Source organism: Gossypium arboreum, chromosome 1, assembly GCF_025698485.1.
Source record: "Gossypium arboreum isolate Shixiya-1 chromosome 1, ASM2569848v2, whole genome shotgun sequence".
Lineage (NCBI taxonomy): Eukaryota > Viridiplantae > Streptophyta > Magnoliopsida > Malvales > Malvaceae > Gossypium > Gossypium arboreum.
This window is the reverse complement of record NC_069070.1, coordinates 3,875,130-3,896,672: the sequence shown is the minus strand read 5'-3', so window position 1 is coordinate 3,896,672 and position 21,543 is coordinate 3,875,130. Positions and strand designations below refer to the sequence as shown.

General features: G+C 29.2%; 1 protein-coding gene and 1 long non-coding RNA gene across 2 annotated transcripts; both read right to left on the bottom strand.

Annotated features, from left to right (window-relative positions):
* Window positions 1-5,568: 5,568 nt before the first annotated feature.
* On the bottom strand, window positions 5,569-8,102 carry LOC128289437 (uncharacterized). The gene is made up of 2 exons (XR_008279104.1): window positions 8,026-8,102; window positions 5,569-5,843 (listed from the first exon to the last, which is right to left on the bottom strand). It is a non-coding gene; the product is annotated as an uncharacterized LOC128289437 (long non-coding RNA).
* Window positions 8,103-10,885: 2,783 nt separating this feature from the next.
* Window positions 10,886-11,612, bottom strand: LOC108482745 (heavy metal-associated isoprenylated plant protein 39-like). The gene is made up of 3 exons (XM_017785863.2): window positions 11,503-11,612; window positions 11,321-11,396; window positions 10,886-11,226 (listed from the first exon to the last, which is right to left on the bottom strand). Exons 1-3 carry the CDS (start codon window positions 11,506-11,508, stop codon window positions 10,922-10,924), a joined length of 387 nt encoding a protein of 128 aa, XP_017641352.1. The 5' UTR covers window positions 11,509-11,612; the 3' UTR covers window positions 10,886-10,921.
* Window positions 11,613-21,543: the final 9,931 nt, after the last annotated feature.

The following is a 21,543-nucleotide window of genomic DNA, read 5'->3' as shown; positions in this document are numbered from 1 at the left end:
ATAGTGTATGTGGTAAGATTATTATCATTGGGCATGTTTCGATTTTTATGTTTGCACTTTTCAAAAATTTGTATAATATATTATTGATATATGCTTTCCATATTTGTTACTTTGTTTTGCATTTCCATGTATTATATTATGATTGAGATTGCCAACCTATTTGCCTGAAATTATTCATTTCATTTTCTTTGCTTCAAATGAATCGAATAAATACGTTGCAAGTTTGTTTCCATAATCACTCCTTTTTGAAAAATAAAAAATAAAAATAAAATTTCAAAGCGAGGTAATATTTCGTGTTTGGTAATTCGATAAATTGTGCCCTAACGTGTTGGGTTTCGATTTTCTGTTTGACCAAATAAATATTCTCTCGAGATTTCGTCCATGTTTTTTTTAAATTAAAAATAAGGCAATATTTCGAATTTAGGAAATTCAAGAAAATAGTACCCTAACTTACTAGATTTCAATTTTTCTTGTTTAACCTAAATAACTAAATATCCTTTTGAAATTTCAAATGCATGAGTTTTGGAAATTATAAAATGATCTTGTATCGAGGATTTGAAATGTTGTGTCCTATCGTGCCGGGTTGCGCTTTTTCATTTGTTCAAAACGATCGAAGATCCCCTTGGAATTTCACTCACGTTTTCTAAAAACTCTTTAAAATGAAAGAAATGTTTGATGTTTGGCAATTCGAGGAATAGTGCCCTATCGTGTTGGGTTGCAATCTCCCGTTTGTTCAAAATAATTGAATGTCTCTTCGGAATTTCACTCGTATCTTCTAAGGTGAGGCAATGGTCAATGTTTGGAAATTCGAGGAATCATGCCCTACTGTGCTGGGTATCGATTTTTCGTTGGACTAAATAGTTGGCCATCCTTTTGTTATTTTCGAATTATAAATTTTCGAACGTCGAAACAAGAAGATTTTTGGCAAAGGATTCGGGTTATTCAAATGTTATTAAAAAGAACCACATTTCAAAAACATTTTTAATTTTAGACAAAAGGACATTATTTAATCGATTTGGTACCAATTTTGGGCGTAACGAGGGTGCTAATCCTTCCTCATACGTAACCGACTCCCGAGCCTATTTTCTCATATTTTTGTAGACCAAAATCATTGTTTTAGTAAACCAAAATGTTTTATTAAAACAACCCAAATTTCTAGGTGATCCGATCACACCTAAACAAGAAAAGATTGGTGGCGACTCCATTTTCGCTTTCCAAAAAGTCGATCAATCATTTTTACTTCAAAATATAAAAAAATAGTTTCGACAACAAAGATTGGAAAACAGAACTAATCTGAAAACAACCTTGAAGTAACAAACCCAAACTCAAATCCAAAGCATTAGAATTACCACGAGAAAGAGCATGCCAAAGGCATTAACTGTCAGTTTCCAGTACAATATTATCTGCCTACCAATATCTAAGCCAAGAAAGAACTTCGCGAGCATCATTTGTCTCAACCTTGTAAGAGTCTAAAACACTCTTCGTAAAACTAGAAACCATGAACACAATCACTCACATTATTCTGTACTAGTGCATCCCAACCAATAGCGTTATTGTCTATGAAAACAGCTCCATCAATATTACATTTGAGCTTACCCAATGGCGGCTTACACATGTAACAACTCGATTTTTAGGCTATGTCAGAAAATACAATTTCAAAACTTCATTTTTGTAAATTGAGTCCGTAAAGGTGAAATAGAAATATTTACGGAGTTATTATGAAAATCTATCGAATATTGGTTAAGTACTTTAATCAAGAAAATCATTAATTAAAGTTCAATGACTAAATTGTAAAAGTTCAATCGCTATTGAATTTTAAGTTAGAAAATACTTAGGGACCTAAATAATAATTATCCAAAAGACCAAAATGATTAATTAACCAAATTTATCCATGATATAGTGGAAGGTGATGATGATTCCATTTAGTTTAAAATTATATTAAGTATAATTAATTAGTTAGAATTTAGTTTAATTAAAACATTAATTAAAGTATATATATAATGGTGAGTGGATGGAAAGATGAACTCATTCATCTTTCTTCCTCCATCGATCCACCATTAAAGAAAGAAAGAAAGAAAGAAAGAAAGAAAGAAAGAAAATAAAAACTTAAAGTTTCGAGCATCATTCCACCATTAAAATTCTTTAAGTTAACTAAGTTTTTTTAAATTTTTATAGATTCTTTATTATGGGAGCTTGATTTAGTTAGCTAATATATTAATTTGTTCAATTATTTGATGTTTAACAAGTTGTCATTAAAATGAAATTGATGATTTTGAGTTTGATTTGAAAAAATTGATACTTAGTAAATCTAGATTATGATAAGGACTAAACTAGAATGTAAGTTAAACTTATTAGATAACTTTATAAAATTCGAGACTAAATTGAATAAATTGAAAATTTTCATGAGATTATGCTGAAGATGAAAGTATAGGGTTCCTAATGAAAGAATGTGAAATCAGATTTTGGTCTGATGTTAGATACGGAAAAATATGAGTATCTCGGATATATGACTAAAATGAATAGAATGAAAAATATGGCTATGTATTTTAATGTGATTGGGATGTGAACTGACATTATTTTACAATTGAATTATTGAACGTAGCTAAAAACGTTGAGTCATTGTAGGAGAAGGGAAAGACGAGTGATGAAAACTCGGTTTTTACTTTTATGATTGGAGTTCATTATACATATATACATGTTTGTTGCAAGTTAGCTATTAAGGTAAGGTTATACTTGTCATATGAATTGATTCGTATTTGATGATAATATGTCGATAATTGAATTGAGATGTGCATAACATAAACGAATAGAATATGAACTCGATAAATGATTCGTGATACAAAATGATGATGAAAATGGTATGAACTAGGATATGTGATATTGAATATATATGGATTGATTTGTTGATTACACTATTAACTATCTTGGGCAAAATTAGATAGAGTTGGCATGCCATAAGATTAGATTGTGTACGGGTTAAACTTTGGTTATATACCGATGAGCGCTAGGCACAAATTACTTCGAACATTTCGATGAGTGCTGGGTACACATTTTCTTTCGATTATACCGATGAGAATTGGGTGTAAATTATACTTCAGACATTTTGATATGCCACTAGGTGTCATACTAGTGTGATGGTCGGATGATCCATGTATCCATCCTAAGTCCTGTTCGATTAATAGGGATTATAAAATACAAACTTGATAAATGATATTTGAATTGAAAAGATAATATGAATTGGTATTACATGTGCTTATATGTGAAATGTGACTAAAGACAGAAGGGAAAGATCACTCAAAATAGTTTATACAAATATGAAAGGTCAATATGGAAACAAAACGAATCAATAAATTCAATATGGAAATAGGATAATGAAATAAATGGTATGAGTTGAAATGGAAATAAATGTATTGTTGTTAGGAGAAAGTAATACATGATATGTTATATTAATTTGTCAATTGTGATAGTGTATGAACAGGTACATATAACATGAATAGGTGAATTTGAAATGATTGAAACTTGAACTTGCATTAATTTTATTTTTATCATGTTACTGTTTTCGTTTATATGATTTGAACCATGGAAATACCACTTAGTTTTATCGCTCAATGTACAGTTTGTTTATTCCATGAACAAGTATTAGTAGATCTTGGAGACTCGAGGAGTGAACAACATCCAAACCTCAACTCTCAATTTTGCCATCTCACCTAACCCCTATGATTAATAGGGAACTTTTTTTTTTTATCTTATGTCTTCTAATTTTTATTGCTTATTAGGAAAGATACGTCATTTTATTTAGGCTTAGTTCAATAAGTACCTAAACCATTAGGTCTGTTTAAGTTAGGTATCTAAACTATTTTTTGGTTGATCTTGGTACCTAAACTTTAATTCTGTTATCGAAGTTGGTTCCTACTGTTAGTGCCGTTAAAAAAGAACATGTCAGCTAATCAAAATTTACCATGTCATTATCTCATTAAAATATAATTAAATAAAAAATTATATAAATAAAAATAATTAAATTAATATTAAATAAAATAAAATAAAATAAAATAAAATTACCTCTCACCTCCTCCCTACCCCATCCACTGCCTCCCTTCCCCTTAGCTTTGTCCCTCTCGCTCTCTCTCTCTCCTACCGTCCGCTCGCTATTATTTAATTATATTTTAGTGAGATAATGACATGACAAAATTTGATTGGCTAACATGTTTTTTTTTAGTGGCACTAATGATAAGTACCAAATTTAGTAACATAATAAAAGTTTAGTTACTCGAATCAACCAAAAAATAGTTTAGGTACCTAACTCAAACAAATCCATTAATTTAAGTACCCCTTATTCAATTAAGCCTTTTATTTTTATCACTTAAGTTAATATAATTATTTACTTGCCATTGACTCACGAAATTTGGAAGGTATGAGAACTTGAACTTATTTGTTGAAATAGGAAATCATGTATTAGATTTGGTTTATGTTCAAGTGATTAGATAGTAAATTTTGATATGATTTGTTGTAATGAACAAATTTAATTGGTTTGACAACTGTAAATTGGTGTCACAAATTATTAGTTCTTGATTTGGTTGATTTGATTGGTCCAATTGATTTATTCGATTTAATTGAACTTGAATAAATTATTTAAAAATTAAAAAATTAAAAAAGAGAAAAACAACTTAATTAGTTCAATTGTCGGTTCAACAGTTCTTTTAACATAATTCTAGGCCAACAAATCCAACCCTTTATTTCGAATCAAACCAGGCTAGTTTCCCTATCCAACCAACTGGTCTAATCCGATTATGACAACAATGTTATTGGGGGCATTTTATAGAGAGAAAGCTAGGCCATTGGTGTGAAATTTGGAATTTGATATTCTAATTTGAATTTTTATGGACAACAAAAGTTAGCTATGGGACGTTGAAGTTTGTATCTCTCTCTTCTTCATTACTTAAGTTGGGAAAAAGTAATACGGATGTCCTTATATTAGGAATCAAATTCCATTTTACCCCTCTACTCAAAAAATGAGCAAATTAGTTATTGTACATTAGATCAAAAAGCAAATTAGCCTTTTTATTAAAAATTTCATCCATTTCTACTATTAAAAATTTATCCCTATACATCAACATGAGGTATACGTGGCACATAACATGTCACTATTTTGTTATTTCGTTAACCATGCTAGTTTTCAATAATACAAATAGATGGAATTTTTAATAAAAGGGATCAATTTGATCTTTAATCTAATTTACAGGGACTAGTTTGCCCATTTTTTAAGTAAAGGAGACAAAATGCAATTTGAATCCTAGTACAAGTGTCACGAGGCTGGAGCTTAAGTCTCGTAAACCGTATGGCTTTAGGCAATTTCTTTACTTCAAATCCGCCTAAGTCAATCTAACTCTCGAAAATTAGAATTCACAAAGGAAATTATGAAGGAACTCAAATCGAACAGAAAAACCTCAAGAAAGTAATGCACATAAGGTGTTTGAGTAAATGCTCTCAAATATATTGTTTTGTAACACCCTTCGCCCGTATCCCTCGCCGGAACAGGGTTCGAGGTGCTACCAGATTTAAACTCATCCATTTATATAAAACCAGACTGTAAAAATTTTTGATCAATTTTAAACTTTTCATACACACGTATATTATCCTTTAATCGGGCTTACAAGGCCCAAAATATTCATGAGGCATTATTAAATATTTACCAATATCTTAGTCTTGTATCATTTACTTACTCAACTTTACAACCCTATACATGCCATAGACTCGAAACACTAAGATTTACTTACGCCGATAGCGTAGACTTGACAATGTGATAATATCTCTGACGGCCTCCAACCCAATCTAACCTGGCAACCCTAGGGAATATGGGAAAGAAAAGGGGAGTAAGCTTTACGCTTAGTAAGTTCATAAGAAAACAATAAGCAACTCATTAACAAGTTTTATCAATGTTTACAACATAATCACAAATTCACTACAAGTTGTCTTCCTGAGCAATAGTCACTAAATTATTTATAACTGGAGCTACAAAACTCCAAATCAATTTTCGTTAATTTTCCCTGAAAATAGACTCATATAATTTCCATCCATAAAATTTTCAGAATTTTAGGTTTGGCCAATCAATACCAGATTTTTCTTAAAGTTTCCCCTGTTTCACTATTTGACTAATCTGACCACTCTTCACTACGAATCAAATTTCTCATTGTACAGAATTCAAAATATTTTCTATTTGATTTCATTTGAAACTAGACTCATTAATGAGTCTAAGCATATAAATTTTATCTTATAAACATTTTTGTACAAATTATAATGATTTTCTAAAAACAGAACAGGGGACCCTGAAGTCATTTGACTCTATCCCACGCCACTTCAAATATCTCATTATCAGCAATTATTTTGCTTACACGGTTTCTTTTATAAGAAACTAGATTCATTAAGCTTTAATTACATAATTTATTCAGCTTCTAACTCAACTCCAACAATTTATGGTGATTTTCCAAAATCACATTACTGCTGCTGTCCCAAGCAGATTTATTACAAATTTACTCTTTCACACATTCTTTGCATTCACATTATTTAAACATGTATATCACCAATCAATTTCATCACATATCTATAATTTCACTCAAGCATAATCTCAATACAATACATCATGCTCCATGATTCGCACACAACCGTTCAAATTAGCAATTATAAGATGATTCCGCACATAGTCCACCCTTATCGATAATTTACGATGGTTTTGCCCTTACTCACATATATGACATAGGCATTTTCACCTATGCTTCTCATTTCACACTCATGATTCAATTCCAATCGATCTAACATGCATAATAATATATCACATACCTGGCCAACTTAATGCATTGAACAAATTCAATTGCCGATTTAACACAAGGTTTCATAGTCTTAGACTTTTATTAAATCACCGGCATTTAGCCTGCTAGGTTTTAAACCCGATAATATTATTCACCACTTAAAGCTTGCTAGGCTCAAAGCCCAAATATCACCATTATAAAGTCGTCTCATAAACAATTCATATAATATAGCATGTATACTGTTCACTTTGCTCTATTTAATCATTCAATCACAATTTATAATTTCCTTTGAATCATTCGATATTTTGCACACTAAGTTTCATTCTCAATATCTCGCACACTAAGTGCCATTCTCAATATTTCGTATAATCGAGTACCATATTTGATTGCCCGCACACTAAGTGCCACATTTTGTCGATATGTCGTCGGACATTAAAATATTCACGTATATACAATTTATACAATATTAAAGCATTAGAAACATCAATTTAACAATGCTTATTGCATACTGAACTTACACGGCTAAATTGTAGAGATACCAAAGTTCGGGGCATTTTGGTAATTTTCTCATTTTCTCGATTTTCCACCGATCTTGATCTAAATTAATAATTTCATTCAGTATATTAATTTAGACATTAAAACACCTCATTTCATACAATTTGGTCATTTTTGTCATTTTTACAAAATTACCCCTAAAGTTTTAATTTTATTCATTTTAGTCCCTAAGCTCAAAACATGCAAATTAACCATTTTTAACCATAATTAAGCATAGCCAAATGTTCATGGTATCAAAACAGTCCATAATTCACTTTATGGAAAAATTATAGTTTTGCCCCTAATATTTCAACTTCTTTACAATTTAGTCCCTATATCATAAAAATGCAAATTCATGAAATTGAGTAAAATTCTACTATAGACGAATATCACTAGTGTCTCTAGCAGCCCACACATTTCATTTATTTGACATTTTAACCATAAAGTTTTCACATTTATCAATTTAGCCCTTAATTGTCAATTTCACAAAAATTCACTTAACAAAAAGTGTTTAACTATCAACAAGGACTCATATTCTTCCATTAAACTTCAAAGCCCTATTATACTCATAAATGGCAAATATCAAACTATTCAATGGTTTTGCAAAATAGTCCCCTCATTAGATAGATTAAGCAACAACGATCCCGAAAATATAAAAATAATTAAAAACGGGACTAGAAATGCCTACCATGCATTAGCTGAAAGTTGGAAGCTTCTTCCATGGCTACTCAAGCCTTCATATTCGGCTGGTAAAAAGAGAATGAAAAAGATAACACCTTGATTCTTTTATTATATTCATTTTATTATTATTTTTAACCAATTTACAATATTAACCTTTATACACTTTATTTATTACACCAAATGCCAAGCCATCATATCCCACTATCTCTTTAATGGGCTAATTACCAAATAAGGACTTCTACTTTTAAGTTCTATATCTATTTAATACCTTTAGGTTATAGAACACAACTTTTGCACTTTACACAATTTAGTCTTTTTTGTTTAATTAACTATTGAAACGATAAAATTTTTCAACGAAACTTTAATACCATCTTATTGCCACTACGTAAATATTTATAAAAATATTTACGACTCGGTTTATAGAAACAAGGTCCCGATACCTCATTTTCTAAACCCACTTGACCTTAGGGTCATACCACTTGAACTTAATAAATCGCTTATAAAACAAAAATCACAATATCAAAAACATTTTTAAAATCACAATTAACTCGTAAATATTAAATATAATATTTACCAACCTACTCGTTTGGATTTGGTGGCCCCGAAACCACTGTTCCGATCAACCCTAAAAAAAACGGGTTGTTACATGTTTAATTCCAGAAGTGATTACAAATAAAGGGGGAGAGCTCTATTTATAGTTGAGCTCCCTTAAATCCAACGGTGCAGATTGTTTTCATCAATGATTGAGATTAGTGCCTATCTATAATATGAGATTTCTAAGAGATTTAAATTCTACACATTCTTGTCCTTTATGATTTACAATAATTATCCTAGTAAAAATACAAGTTATACTAGAGTGTTTACATTTTAACCAGTATCCAAGTAGATGAGTTTTAAGTCTCTTCCAAACAATAAGTCAATCTTGTTGAGCTGAATGACTTCAAGTGAGTATAAAGAATTTAAAATATATGTATAAATTGCGAGATCCTTTGTGTTGTCTGTCAAACTAAATTTTTAATCCCGTGACGTAAGAAAAGGTTTTATCACAAAAGAGATAAAAAGAGATAGAAGCTATCCCTAATGCCACCACTGTTAGTGAAGGATAACTACACCATTAAATGTTTGTTTTGATGTTTATATATAAGGTATAATAATAAATTTAATTATCAATCTTTATATATTAATTCAATTTCACCCTTACTGTTTTATTTAAATTAAATTTATAAAAAAAATTATTAGAATTTGTAAAAAAGAAAATTGACGATAATTTCGGGGAATATCAAGCCGAACTCTCCCATGGCTTTTCCTTGTTCTTGGGTCTTTATCAATGTCCATTAATGGTGGACTCCGAACTTCGAACCAGCAACACCGACTCCAAGTACAAATTTGCTACCATGCTATCGACCGCATGTACACCCAAAGCTCCTTCCTGTTCATCACCACAATCCTTTCCCCTTATTCAACCATCCGAATTAAAGACCAACAAGATCAAGCCGACTCATCCTTCACCGTTGATATCAGCGATCACCATATCAAGCCACGTCCGCTTCTCAACGTCGATCTCACCAACCAACTTTTCCTGAAATTGCTTTTCTTTTTTTCATACTCTAGTCGTACAACAGGAAAAATAAAAAATTAGTAATTTTGTTTATAATTTTATAATTTTTAATAACTTTTAAATTTTAAATTAGCTTAATTGATTATTTTAATTATTATTAAAGTTTTTTTTACCTTTTAGTATTATTGATTTCAAAACTTTCTAATTTATTTTCAATAAAAGACGGTTAAATTAAATAAATATGTAAAGATTGAAGACCAAATTTGTTATTATACCTTATATATAAAATACCAAAACAAACATTTAATCACACAATTTTAACGAAAAAACTATTTTACTCAATCATCTAACAAACAAAAATTAATTTATTTATTTTTAATAAAAATAAAATATAATTTAAAATATAATATAAAAACTTTCGTGTTACTTTTAATACCTTTCAAAAATCTACCTACAAATTTGTGACTTTTGAAGTATGTAAGTGTTTTTATGCATCAAAATGACATGCAGGGAGTGCTATAGGTTAGAGTTTGTTTCCTATCTTAACCAATAGTCAATGTTTAATTCTCATCCGGGATATGGAGCAGTTTTAAAATCTATTGTCAGTATCTAACCTTTAATGAGCTTACAGAATACGAAAGATTAATTACTGAGTTCGATCCAATAGATACTTTGAAAAAAAAATTGTATTTTCTATCATGATAATTTGGAGATAAGGAACACATTTTTGTGTGTTGTTCCTATTCAAGAGAATTATAGGATCTAGTTATGGAGTCTTGTAAAACTGCAAGCTAGTATGTTTGCATCTTGGGAGGAAAGGTTAAAAGCTTATTAGCATCTATACTAGAGATTGCTTGGAATGCAAAGATTTACCTAGTTTGGCAAGAGAGAAACAGGAGATCATATAGATATAATGGGATAACTATAGAATCATTTTTTGACGAGTTAGATTCAAATCTAATTTGAACAAAATATCCAATCCATATTTCGAGTTAAATTAGTCCTGAGAAAAAAAAATAAAAATAAAAACCCTTTATTTAGACTTAATTTAAATTCGATCTTGACTTGACCTAGAGATAACTCTCTCAATCGTAAAACAATAATAATCACCATACCAATTTCCTTTTTCCTTCTCATCCCAAGTCAAATTATTTTGTACCACACTAATTCAATGGCCCACATCCCTTTAATTTAAACCCCCCAAAGAAAAAACATAGCTAATCTGTTCTTATTGTGGATTAGTTGATAATACAATTGAAAAAAAAAATCCATTTTTTGTTGTTGAAATCTTCAAAGTTTGATTCACAGATAGCAATATAAACATTACAAACCCTTAGTTACCAATTCAGCAAATAATACAGGAATTGGGATATTCATCAGACCGATAATACATAGCCATGTGCTGATTGTAAGCATTGTAAGCTCTTATAAGCTCAGCTATTTGCTCACTTTCTTTCTTTTTATTATCATCATCCTTCTTCCCACCTTCATCTTTCTTCCCACCATCTTTCTTCTCTTCTTTAGCAGGTCCTACTGTTAAAATCTGTGTGTGCCATTGTTTTCTAAGCTTGCTCGCCACTTTAATAGGGTCAACATCCCCGATCACTGTCATTTTCTTGTCTTTCATGTCCATGGAAATCGAATCAATACCTTCAAACACATGTTTCATTACAAAAAAACCACAATTAAACCATGTAGTATTTGATTGACATGAACATAAAAAGATGGTTTACATTATAAGAACCTGATAGACCAGAAACTGCTTTCATGGCCTTCTTCTTCTCTTTGTCATCATGTAAATCCAATTTCAAGACAACTTTCTGTAAGAACAAATCCAATATTAAAACAGCAAATAGAAATAAACAAAATATTTTTTCTATGTTAGAAGCCAATTGATGAAAAAGATTTAAGGAAAGGAAACTTCACCTTCATTGAAGACTTCAAGACCAGACTAAGAAACTAAACAATAATATAAATTGAAACAACAAACACAAGCAAATTGTAAGACAGAGAAGAAGACAATATATGTACATATATATATATAAAAGTCAATTGTCAAAGGAGTAGAACTTTGAAGTCTGACCGATTCCTTGTCTAAGAAGGCAAAGAAGATGTACAGTACCCAGTTATTAATTTTCATATACTGATGTTGTAATTTTGAATTATTAATTTTCAAGATTAATTATTATGAGACCATTTTCAAAAGAGTTAAATCTATAAAATTCTATTGTTTTGACTCTAATTCCGATATTAGAGGTGTTCATGGGTTAGCTCAAGTTGAGTCTAAGTATAATATTAATATACTTTATATTTGCCTAAGTTCAGACCAACCCGAAATTTGTGTTTAAAATTTTGTCTAATTCCATCCATATTTGCAAAATACTAACCTAAACTCATTTTAAGCATGCCCATATTATTTTTTAAAATATTTATTTTATTTTAATATTTAATAATTTTATATATTTTTATTTATTGAATTTTTATATAGTCATATTAACATTATTTTAATATTTACATTAGAGTAGTATTATATATTTAGTATATGTTTTTTTTAATATATTCTAAATTTCATAATATAAATCAAGCCGAAGTTCGACCATATTTAAAATGGGCCTAGTTTTTTTACCCAAACCCATTTTTCTAGCCTAATTTTTTTGTCCAAATCCTCCCAAATTCGAACGAGCCTTCAGGCCTGGACGGGCATGAATAGGTCTAACCATAGCAATGGTGCTAACCCCCTTTATAATAAATTAGTGGTTAAATTTCAATTTTGGTATTTTTATTATGATTTAATTTCTAGCATAATTTGGTCTTTTATATTGTTATAATGTTATTAATTAGTTCAATTAGTTAGTGTTGTTAATTTTTATTAAAATATTATATGATTATATATAATATAAATGCATTAAAAGTCTTAAAGACTAACACATGGATTCTATTTCTTTTGAGTTTGTCTTGTTTTTATTTTATTTTTTTACATTATAATTTAATGGTCAAATTTCAATTTTGGCTCTTATACCTGCTAAAACTTGAGATTTAATATATATTCCTCAATTTTTTTTCATATAATTATGTTCATCTACTTTATAATATCATTAGTTACTCTAAATAGTTAGTTTTGTTAACTATTTCAATTAAATATTGACGTCAATTTTTCTTAAGAATGCTACGAAAAAATTATTTTATCATAATAAGTTCAAACGAGTGTTTTAAGAACAAAAATTCCAATTAGTATTTTCAATATTATTTTATAGTTTACATGACTACTAAGTGGATATAGTTTTTTTTAATTTTAAAATGGCACTCTGGTAATTTTAATTAAAGAGTTTTAATAACGACAACAACTATACCTGAATTTTTAAATTGAAAAATAGAGGAATAAAATTCCTAAAAATAAAAGTATGAGACTAAAATGTAAATATACACAACATATAAAGACTTTAGAGCATATTTTAACTTTCAAAATTTTATTTTATAATTTAACACAAATAAATAATTAAACTAACACAAAGCATGAGAATTTATACTAATTTTTAATTATTTTATTGTACCTAAAATCACATTTTAAGATGATTTTAATCTAAATTGTTGTCTCATTCTTATTGTTTATTGAGAAAAGATGCATTTTTTTAGTTAAGCTAGTAGAATTTCTTTATGTACCAGTGATTCATGAATTTGTGACTTATATAAAATTGGTTTCTGTTTGAAATAATTCGAAAAATTAATTGAGTTTTTGAAATTTTTTCATTCAATTAGATCTTTGAACGATTAAAATTGATAAAATAAATCCTTTGATTAAAGTTAACCGTAGCAACTAACAGTTACTTTGACATAGTAATAACAACGACAAAAATGTTCAAAAAATAAAGGTCTAATACATAATTTAGTATCTGAGCTTGACACTTTTTCTAAGGTGGCACTTGTGTTATTTTTTGTCTAATCTGATAACTTTATTTGAAAAAATTTATATATTTTGGTACCCAAAGGTAACGATGCTAACATTTTAGTGTTTAATTCGGGTTTTAAGGTTGATTTGATAAAAGTTAATAAGCTAATTATTTATTTTCATCAAATCAACTCTAAAACCTGGAATTAAATCACATTCATCGAACTGTGTTTGACAAATTAAACGTAAAATTAAACAAATTCACAATTAATGCTAAATTTATTCTATTAACAAAATCATGAAAAATTTAAAACTAATAATACTAGCAATTAACTTCCATCAGATCATTTTTAAAACCTGAATTAAACACCAAAACGCTAACACTATTGCTTTTGGGTACTAAAATATATTACTTTTGTCAAATACATATATCAGATTGAACCAAAAAATAACACAACTACCATACTAGAAAGAAAAAAAAAAGTTAAACTTGAGTACCAAATGACATATTAAGCCAAAAATAAAAGACATGTGGAATTACACACCAGTATACTTAATACATGATAATTTTTTAGGGTAAAAGCGCACTTCAAATTAATAGAATGAAAGGATAAAACACAAGGAGGAGACAAGTTAAACCCAAGTCATCAAGCTTACCTCGCACACCCAAACCTATGAGTGATAGAAATAACATCTCTAATAAAAATAGGTAAAAGAACATTCATAAGTATCTCAAAAACATAGAAAAAAGCATAAGATAAAACCACTCTAGCATTGTGATGAGTTGCTTTATTAGCCTCCCTTTTTGTCCATTAGAAAGACAAATCAGAGAACAGAGAACTGGGGTGAACACAGCCTTTAACAAGAATACCAAAATCAAACATATCAATACTTGGAAGATTAGAAGCATTCACCATACTTTGGCAATCAAATTCAAGAATAATATTATCAAACCTCTGAGCGCAGAGCCATAATAATGTTTCATGAATAGCAAATATCTCAATAAAATAAGGGTCCCAAGAAATAATAACATGGTCGACCAACCCTTTAACAAAGGCACAATTATGTCTCAAATGATCATGCAAAACTCGAACACTGCTCATCACAAAATAAAGCACTATCCACATTACATTTGAGAATGCCGACAGATAGTCTTTTCAACCCGGGAGTCGTAAAGTCTGACTAATGAGTAACTGGTTGTGTAGAACCAAAAACAGGTTGAGCCTCCAACCATTGCAAAGTAAAGGTATTTGCAAAATTAACAACATGTTGCGGGGAATGAGCCTCACCTTTCCAAACAAGCAAATTATGATGAAACCAAATACTACATAAAATGGTGAGGATCGGACAAACTCTATTGATCTCGTTAGACTGAAGTAAAGAAAGAATAAATTGACGCAAATCAAGCCGCGCTAATTGAAGCCCGACATGCTTCTAGACCCCGCGAGCAGAATTACAGGATATGGAAAAATGATCGTGTTGGATCTAGTGTCCTAAGTGTAGTATATTCGTTTTTGTCGAAACCATTCTTTTGAAAACAGGGATCGACTTTGTTTGAAAGTGAAAATTAAAACGAGAGTCGCCACCAATCTTTTATTAGGTGTGATCGGATCACCTTTGTTTTAATAAATCAATTTTAGTTTACTAAAACAGGGCCTTTGGTCTATGAAACTTGAGAGAATAAGTTCGGGAGTCGGTTACGTGCGAGGAAGGATTAGCACCCTTGACACGCCCAAAAAATTGGTACCGAATTGATTAGTTAGTGTCTTAATGTCGAAAATTAAAAATCGGGAAGGGACTTGAAATACGATCTTTTCTATTAATACCGATTTTAAAATTCTTGAATTAACTTAAATCGATTTGTTTAAAGATTTCCTTATCTCGAGATATCGGAGTATCACATCCCGTAAGTTAGGACACAATACCATGAATTCTCGAGCACAAAGTTGTCTTTTAATTTAAATTGAGTTTCGTGTGTTTTAAAACTCGAAAAGGATATTTAGCTATTTAGAAATAACGAGAAAATCGAAACCCCGTAAGTTAGGGCACAATTCCTTGATATCTCAAAATGCATAACATTGCCTTATTTGGAAAATTTCGTTTTTGAGTAGTAGCGAATATGGCATTTGAACGACGTACATTATTTGTTTGGAATAAAAAAATCAAGCGATCCAAGTCGGGCACGTATGTTGGGTTAATGTATGATATGATTTAAACTAGATAAAACAAAAATATAACATATAGTACGTAATAACAACACAAATACAATATTATACAAGCAAATGGCAATAACGAAAATACGAATAAACTAATTATACCATACACAATGGCAATAATCACATAACATATGTAACTTGAATACTAATCATTAATAATCAAAGACAAGTGAATTAAAAATATTATAACATAAACTAAAATGACTAAAACGTAAAACAAATTTCAAAATAATTAATAAATAAATTTAAAATAAATAATGAGAAAAGAAATTTAATCAACAATGTACAAAACAATTTAAAAATAGAATATATGTACACATATATATAGTAGGTAAGGAATAAATAATATATATAAAATAGACCAATATAAAATATATGCATAAAGCAAGTTAAAATAAATAATAAGAATTTAAACAAACAATACATTAAAATAAGTTGGAATAGATGTAAAGTAAATAACATATAAAATATTTTAAATAACACATAGGTGAAATATTATTTTTTTAAAAGTTAATAAATGGATTAAATAGATTTAGGACATGGTTGAAAACGAGTTAAAATTTGGGGTACAAAATTATACATACTGGAAAGTTAATTAGGGACCTAATCAAAAACCAAACAAAATCTGAGGGTTAGAATAAAAAAAACAAAAGAAAATTGGAAATGGTACCTTTTCAAATGATTTTAAAAAAGTTTCCTACTTTTCTATTCTGTTGGTCCCTTTTTCAAGAGAAAAAAAAAACCAAAAACTCTTTCATTCCCCCTTTTCATTTTCACTTCTATGAAACAAACCTCTCTCTCACCAAGTTCAAGTGAGAAAGCTCCTATTTCACCCTCCGAGTACTCGTCCCCCTCTTCTTTTCCATGGCCTAAACGAGAAACCTGAGGGGTTTCGTGGCCCTTTTGGATCGGGGAATCTCCGATGGGGGCGGGACGCGAAGAATAGGTAAGTTTTCAGCCCCTCTTTTGTTTTTTATTTTTATTTTTTTTAAAAGATTTAACACAGAAAATAAAATAAAAAAATCTAAAGAAAGAAAAAAAAACCAAGGAAAGAAAATATGAAAACAACCTTTTTTTGTTCTCTTTTTTATTAATAATCTGTGTAATACAACCCCTTTTTTGTATTTAAAAACAAAATCCTCTTTTTGTTTATTGATTTGCAGTAAATTTGAAAGGAAACTAAGAAGAAGTTAAAACGAAATGAAAACAAATAAAATGAAATCGAAGATCCACCTTTCTGCGTTTTTTCTCTTGATTGCTAATGTTTTTTTTTTTGGATTTTTTTTGCTTGAATTTTTTTTTTGCTGGAATTTTTTGCTCTTTTTTTTTTCAAATGGGAGAATCCTCTCTTTTTTTGTATTTCTTTTTCATTTCTACCATTTTGCTTGTTTTTTATGCCATTTGCAGGTAGTGGGTGAAGAAGGAACAACCACCCATGTTTTTGGCCTGAAAATCTGGGAAGTGGGTGCCCCAAATCACGTAATCTATCTGAAGGACCAAATCACAAATGCAACAAAACTTCTGGGGCTAAATATAATTTTTAGAAAATTTAGGGTTAAAATGTAATTTAAGGAAAGTTTAGGGGTCTAAGATGTATTTTTTTGAATTTTTTTATTTTTTATTTTATTTTTTTGAAATTTTGGAACTTAAACACGAATTCTAGTTGGACAAAAATTTAGTGCTTACAGTTTTGTATACTTTTATTTTTTCAAACAGATTGATTTAATAAAATTATTCGTAAATTACATTAATACATTTCTTATATTATCCTCAATGATTTTTACACGTAAAAAAAATGGAAGCAACTATTGACTTTAACTATACTAAGCGGTATTACGTGGTCTGATCGTAATGTAGAAAGACAATTTATATTAATAGATGAATCCAAGCATGTTTTTAGTTTAATCAAAATAAACAAACTGATTGAAAGACTAATATGTTGTCTATCAAGCCCAATTGGGGAGATGCTTTGTATTGAGCATCGGAGCGTATGACTCCCAAAAGATAGAGATATAGATGTGACTGACTGGATTGACAATACATCAAATATGACCCAAGTAAAATAGATCCTGAATCCGTTTATAGATTTATTTACTTATGACATTCATAATGTGACATACCTTAATCATGAGTAGATGATAGACTATGTATGCATGTCTCATATACTTAGATGTTAGTAAAAGCTTGAGTTCAAATAGATAAATAACCAAAAGTTGGTGCATTGGGTATACAACTTTTGCAATATGTAGCATCATTCGCAATAATGGAATTCAAAGCCCAAGAAATGAGTAAATGATATCTTCTTGTTGCATTCCATGATAGATGAAAAATAAATGTGGCCACAGGTCGTTTGTCTTTGTGATAAACGACTTTATTACTATTTAATTGTAATTGACTTTTCATGAAGAAAGATATAATGGTTACTATGAGATAAAATAAGATCATATTGGGAGAACGGATTATACCAAATAGATTAAGGATATCATATAAGGGTAGTATACCTATGACAAGGTCATTAGACAAGCACTGATTGAATAACTTTCATAATGGTATATAATTAGGGAAAGCTCAGTCACGATATTATAGTAAAATGGTTACGTAACTAAATAAATTTATAATTAATAGGTAAAAAATTGTAACTCAATTATATGTACCAAAACTAGTTATATTATATTAAAAAATTGAAGCCTTATGCATCAAGGAACCACATTCGTGGTTGACTTGGAACCTTTGAGCATGTCAAATGGACCTTTCCTTTTTCTTTTTTTCTTTTTAAAATTCGCCTTTTATTTAATTAATAAAAAAATCTTTAAAATGACGTTATTTCTTTATTTTAAGTAAATTTTAAGTCAAACTTAGACAACATATAAACAAAATATTCATGTTAGAAAAAAAAAAAGAAGTTCATTCTAGGTATGTCTGAAAAGCATTACTACTAAAAAATAGAAAAAAAAGAAAATACTAAATAATTATATATAATATGAAATTAAGGGAGTAGGAAGGGAATAGTCCAAAGAGATACATGGCATTAGTGAGTCATTTTGATAATTTAAAAAAAACATAGAAATAAAAAAGGTTAATTAATTAATATGTGATTAATAATTTATTTATTATTAATTAAGTCAATAATTCAGTTTAAGGACTGCAATGCATCCGCCCTAATCCATCGTCTTCCATTCATTTCTTGGTCATATTGGAGGTTGATTTTCTTTTCCATCTAATTGGGTGTTGACTTTTAAAAAATCATTTATTAATATTATTTAATAAAAAGTACATAATTATTAACTTATTATATCAATTCCATTAACACTTTTAATATAATATAATATTTATATTATTGAATGAAAAAAATGTAGTAAATATATTATTAAAATTTTAACATGTTGAAGGTGAATATAGATGGTTGAGTGTCAACTTTTAAATCAAGAGTGGCCATAGCTGGAGTGGTGAGGGTACTGAGTGGTATCTGGATGGGGGGTTTTGAAATGGTAGTAGGATTGAAGCTCGAGTATTACTTGAAAACTTAAAGTTTCTTCGGGCAAAGGGGTACCGTAGAGTGGAGATTGAGAATGACAATTTGATTTCGGTAGTCATTATACAAAATGGGCTAGCAACAAACAATATTTCCAGTGAAGTTGGGCTCATTCAGGACTGGTGTCTTAAGGATTGAAAGTGAAATTTCAGCAAATAATGAGAGAGACTGATAGGGTGGCAGATCGTGTTGCGAAAGAGACCTGAGGCGAAATGGATCACTTGATTACTCATGAGGAACCACCAGAATATAAGGGGTTTATTAGATGATGATACCCATTGCGCTCCATATCCATTGTTTGATGGTGATTACTTCTGTTGTAATCTTAGCTTAAAGTTTTTTTTTTTTTTAATTTGATTTACCAAAAACAAAATTAGCATGTTGATTAAGTTGTTACCATGTGTGTCGTGTTATATAATTGACAAAAAATAAATATTAAATTTACAAATTTTAGAAAAAACTACCCATAACGATAATAATTTAATTAAAATTTCTAAATTTAAAAAATAAAAGGATTATAGTGAATTATTTATATTTGGCCCATGTATTGTATCAAATCTTCTAATGTGGTACTTCTACTTTGAAAAAATCTATTTTGGTAGGTACACCTGCACTTTTACTTCGTCTATTGACATGGTACTTATGGGTGCAATAATAAAGTAATATCGACGTGATAGTTATGAAAATTCTATTTTTTTTTTATAAAATCAAAGTTAAATGTATAGTGTTGGAATGGATGCATTAATAAGACACATTGACTTGAATCTTAATAACAACATTATTAAGAAAGACAGTCACAAACTCCAAACAATAACTATAAAACAAACATGAAAAATAAGAAATATCGAGTTCCGGATATTATTTGTACACATTTCTCTACAATAATTTTTACATTTCCTCTAGGTTCTCTCTTTCTCTCTATTTGGGATTGAAAATGAAATCCTGCGTAATATCAACTCTCCTCCTAAAAAAAATAGGTTAAATCTATCAACGGTCTTTATACTTTTTTTAAAAATTTAAAATTTAATCCCTATATTTTAATTTGAGACACTGAGTCTATGTATTTTTTTTTAAAAATATTGGTCCCTCCATTTAATTTTACAATTAAAGTTAATGATGTCAAAGATAAAATAATTTTTTAGCCTTCAACATTTACAATTTTTTTGTCAATGTGATTCTTACCCTTTAAAAGTACATAAAAATATTTTTTCAATATAAAATTATAATTTTTAAAATAAAAAAATATGAAAAAATAAAACCTTTTAAAAGGAAAATGATTTTAAAAATATAAAAAGATTTCCAAAATTCAATGTTATCTAGATCAGACTAGTTAGTTGAATTGGTTGGATCGGGAACCAATTGGAATGTTAGTCCGATGAGAGGTAAAAAACCAATTCACTTGAGAACCAATACCAATTAGTTGAACTAATTTCTAGTTGGTGGTTAAAGCTATTGTATAGGCCTTGATTTGTATAGATTGATAGTTAAAACTCTTGTCAAACATTAGTTTGACACGGATTCAAACCGTGTAACCCATCCCCACCCCTAATATTGTGTCAAAAAAGATGCAATTATTATAGAGAGATGGTTATTAATTATTAATCCTAATACTATTCAAATAATAACTAACCTCAGACCTTCACCTGGAACTTGAAATTTTTGGGCCTTGGGGCCCTTAAAACTTGGTCTAGACTTAAGCCTTGAAGTAATTTGGGCTTTGTCCTTGTATTTGGATTTGTTGACTTTTTAAAATTTATAATTTATAATTGTTTTAGGCTAAATGGGTATATAAGCCTCGAAACTTTAGTTAAAAAATTAATTAATTTTCTCCGCAAGAAAACACACTCAATTCTCAAACTTTCAAATTGTATCAATTAAGCTTTTTGATTAATAATTTTCGTCTTTGATCATTACAACGTTAACGTGATAAAAAATTCAAAAAAAATTTAGGGGGAAACCAATTTATTTACTGAAATAAAAAAATCAGAATGAGACTCAAGAAGGAAAAAAAGAGAAAACAAATTTCTTTCTGCAGTGCTTTTCGAAAATAGAACTTCGATATCGGATAATCTATATTACGAGTAATGTTGTTTCAAAATATTCTAATCATTAATACTATTAAATTGTTTGGTGTGACATTTTGAAAAAAAAATACTTACCAAATAATAATGCTACTAAATAAATTACATTGTAATAAACTTAAATTAAAAAAAAATATAGTGTTACCACTGATGTTGCCTGTTTTTGTTGTTGAGGGTGAGAGAGGGGCTAAAAGGTTCTCTTTTCTGACCAATCGGGCCTTTTCTTTTTCCCTTTGCTAAATTGTCCATCTG

Bases quoted from the DNA above. Each gene is read 5' to 3' on its own strand.
- LOC108482745 (XM_017785863.2), bottom strand. The intron at 11,227-11,320 runs GTTCTTATAATG...ATGTGTTTGAAG, and splicing joins AGCAGTTTCTGGTCTATCAG to GTATTGATTCGATTTCCATG.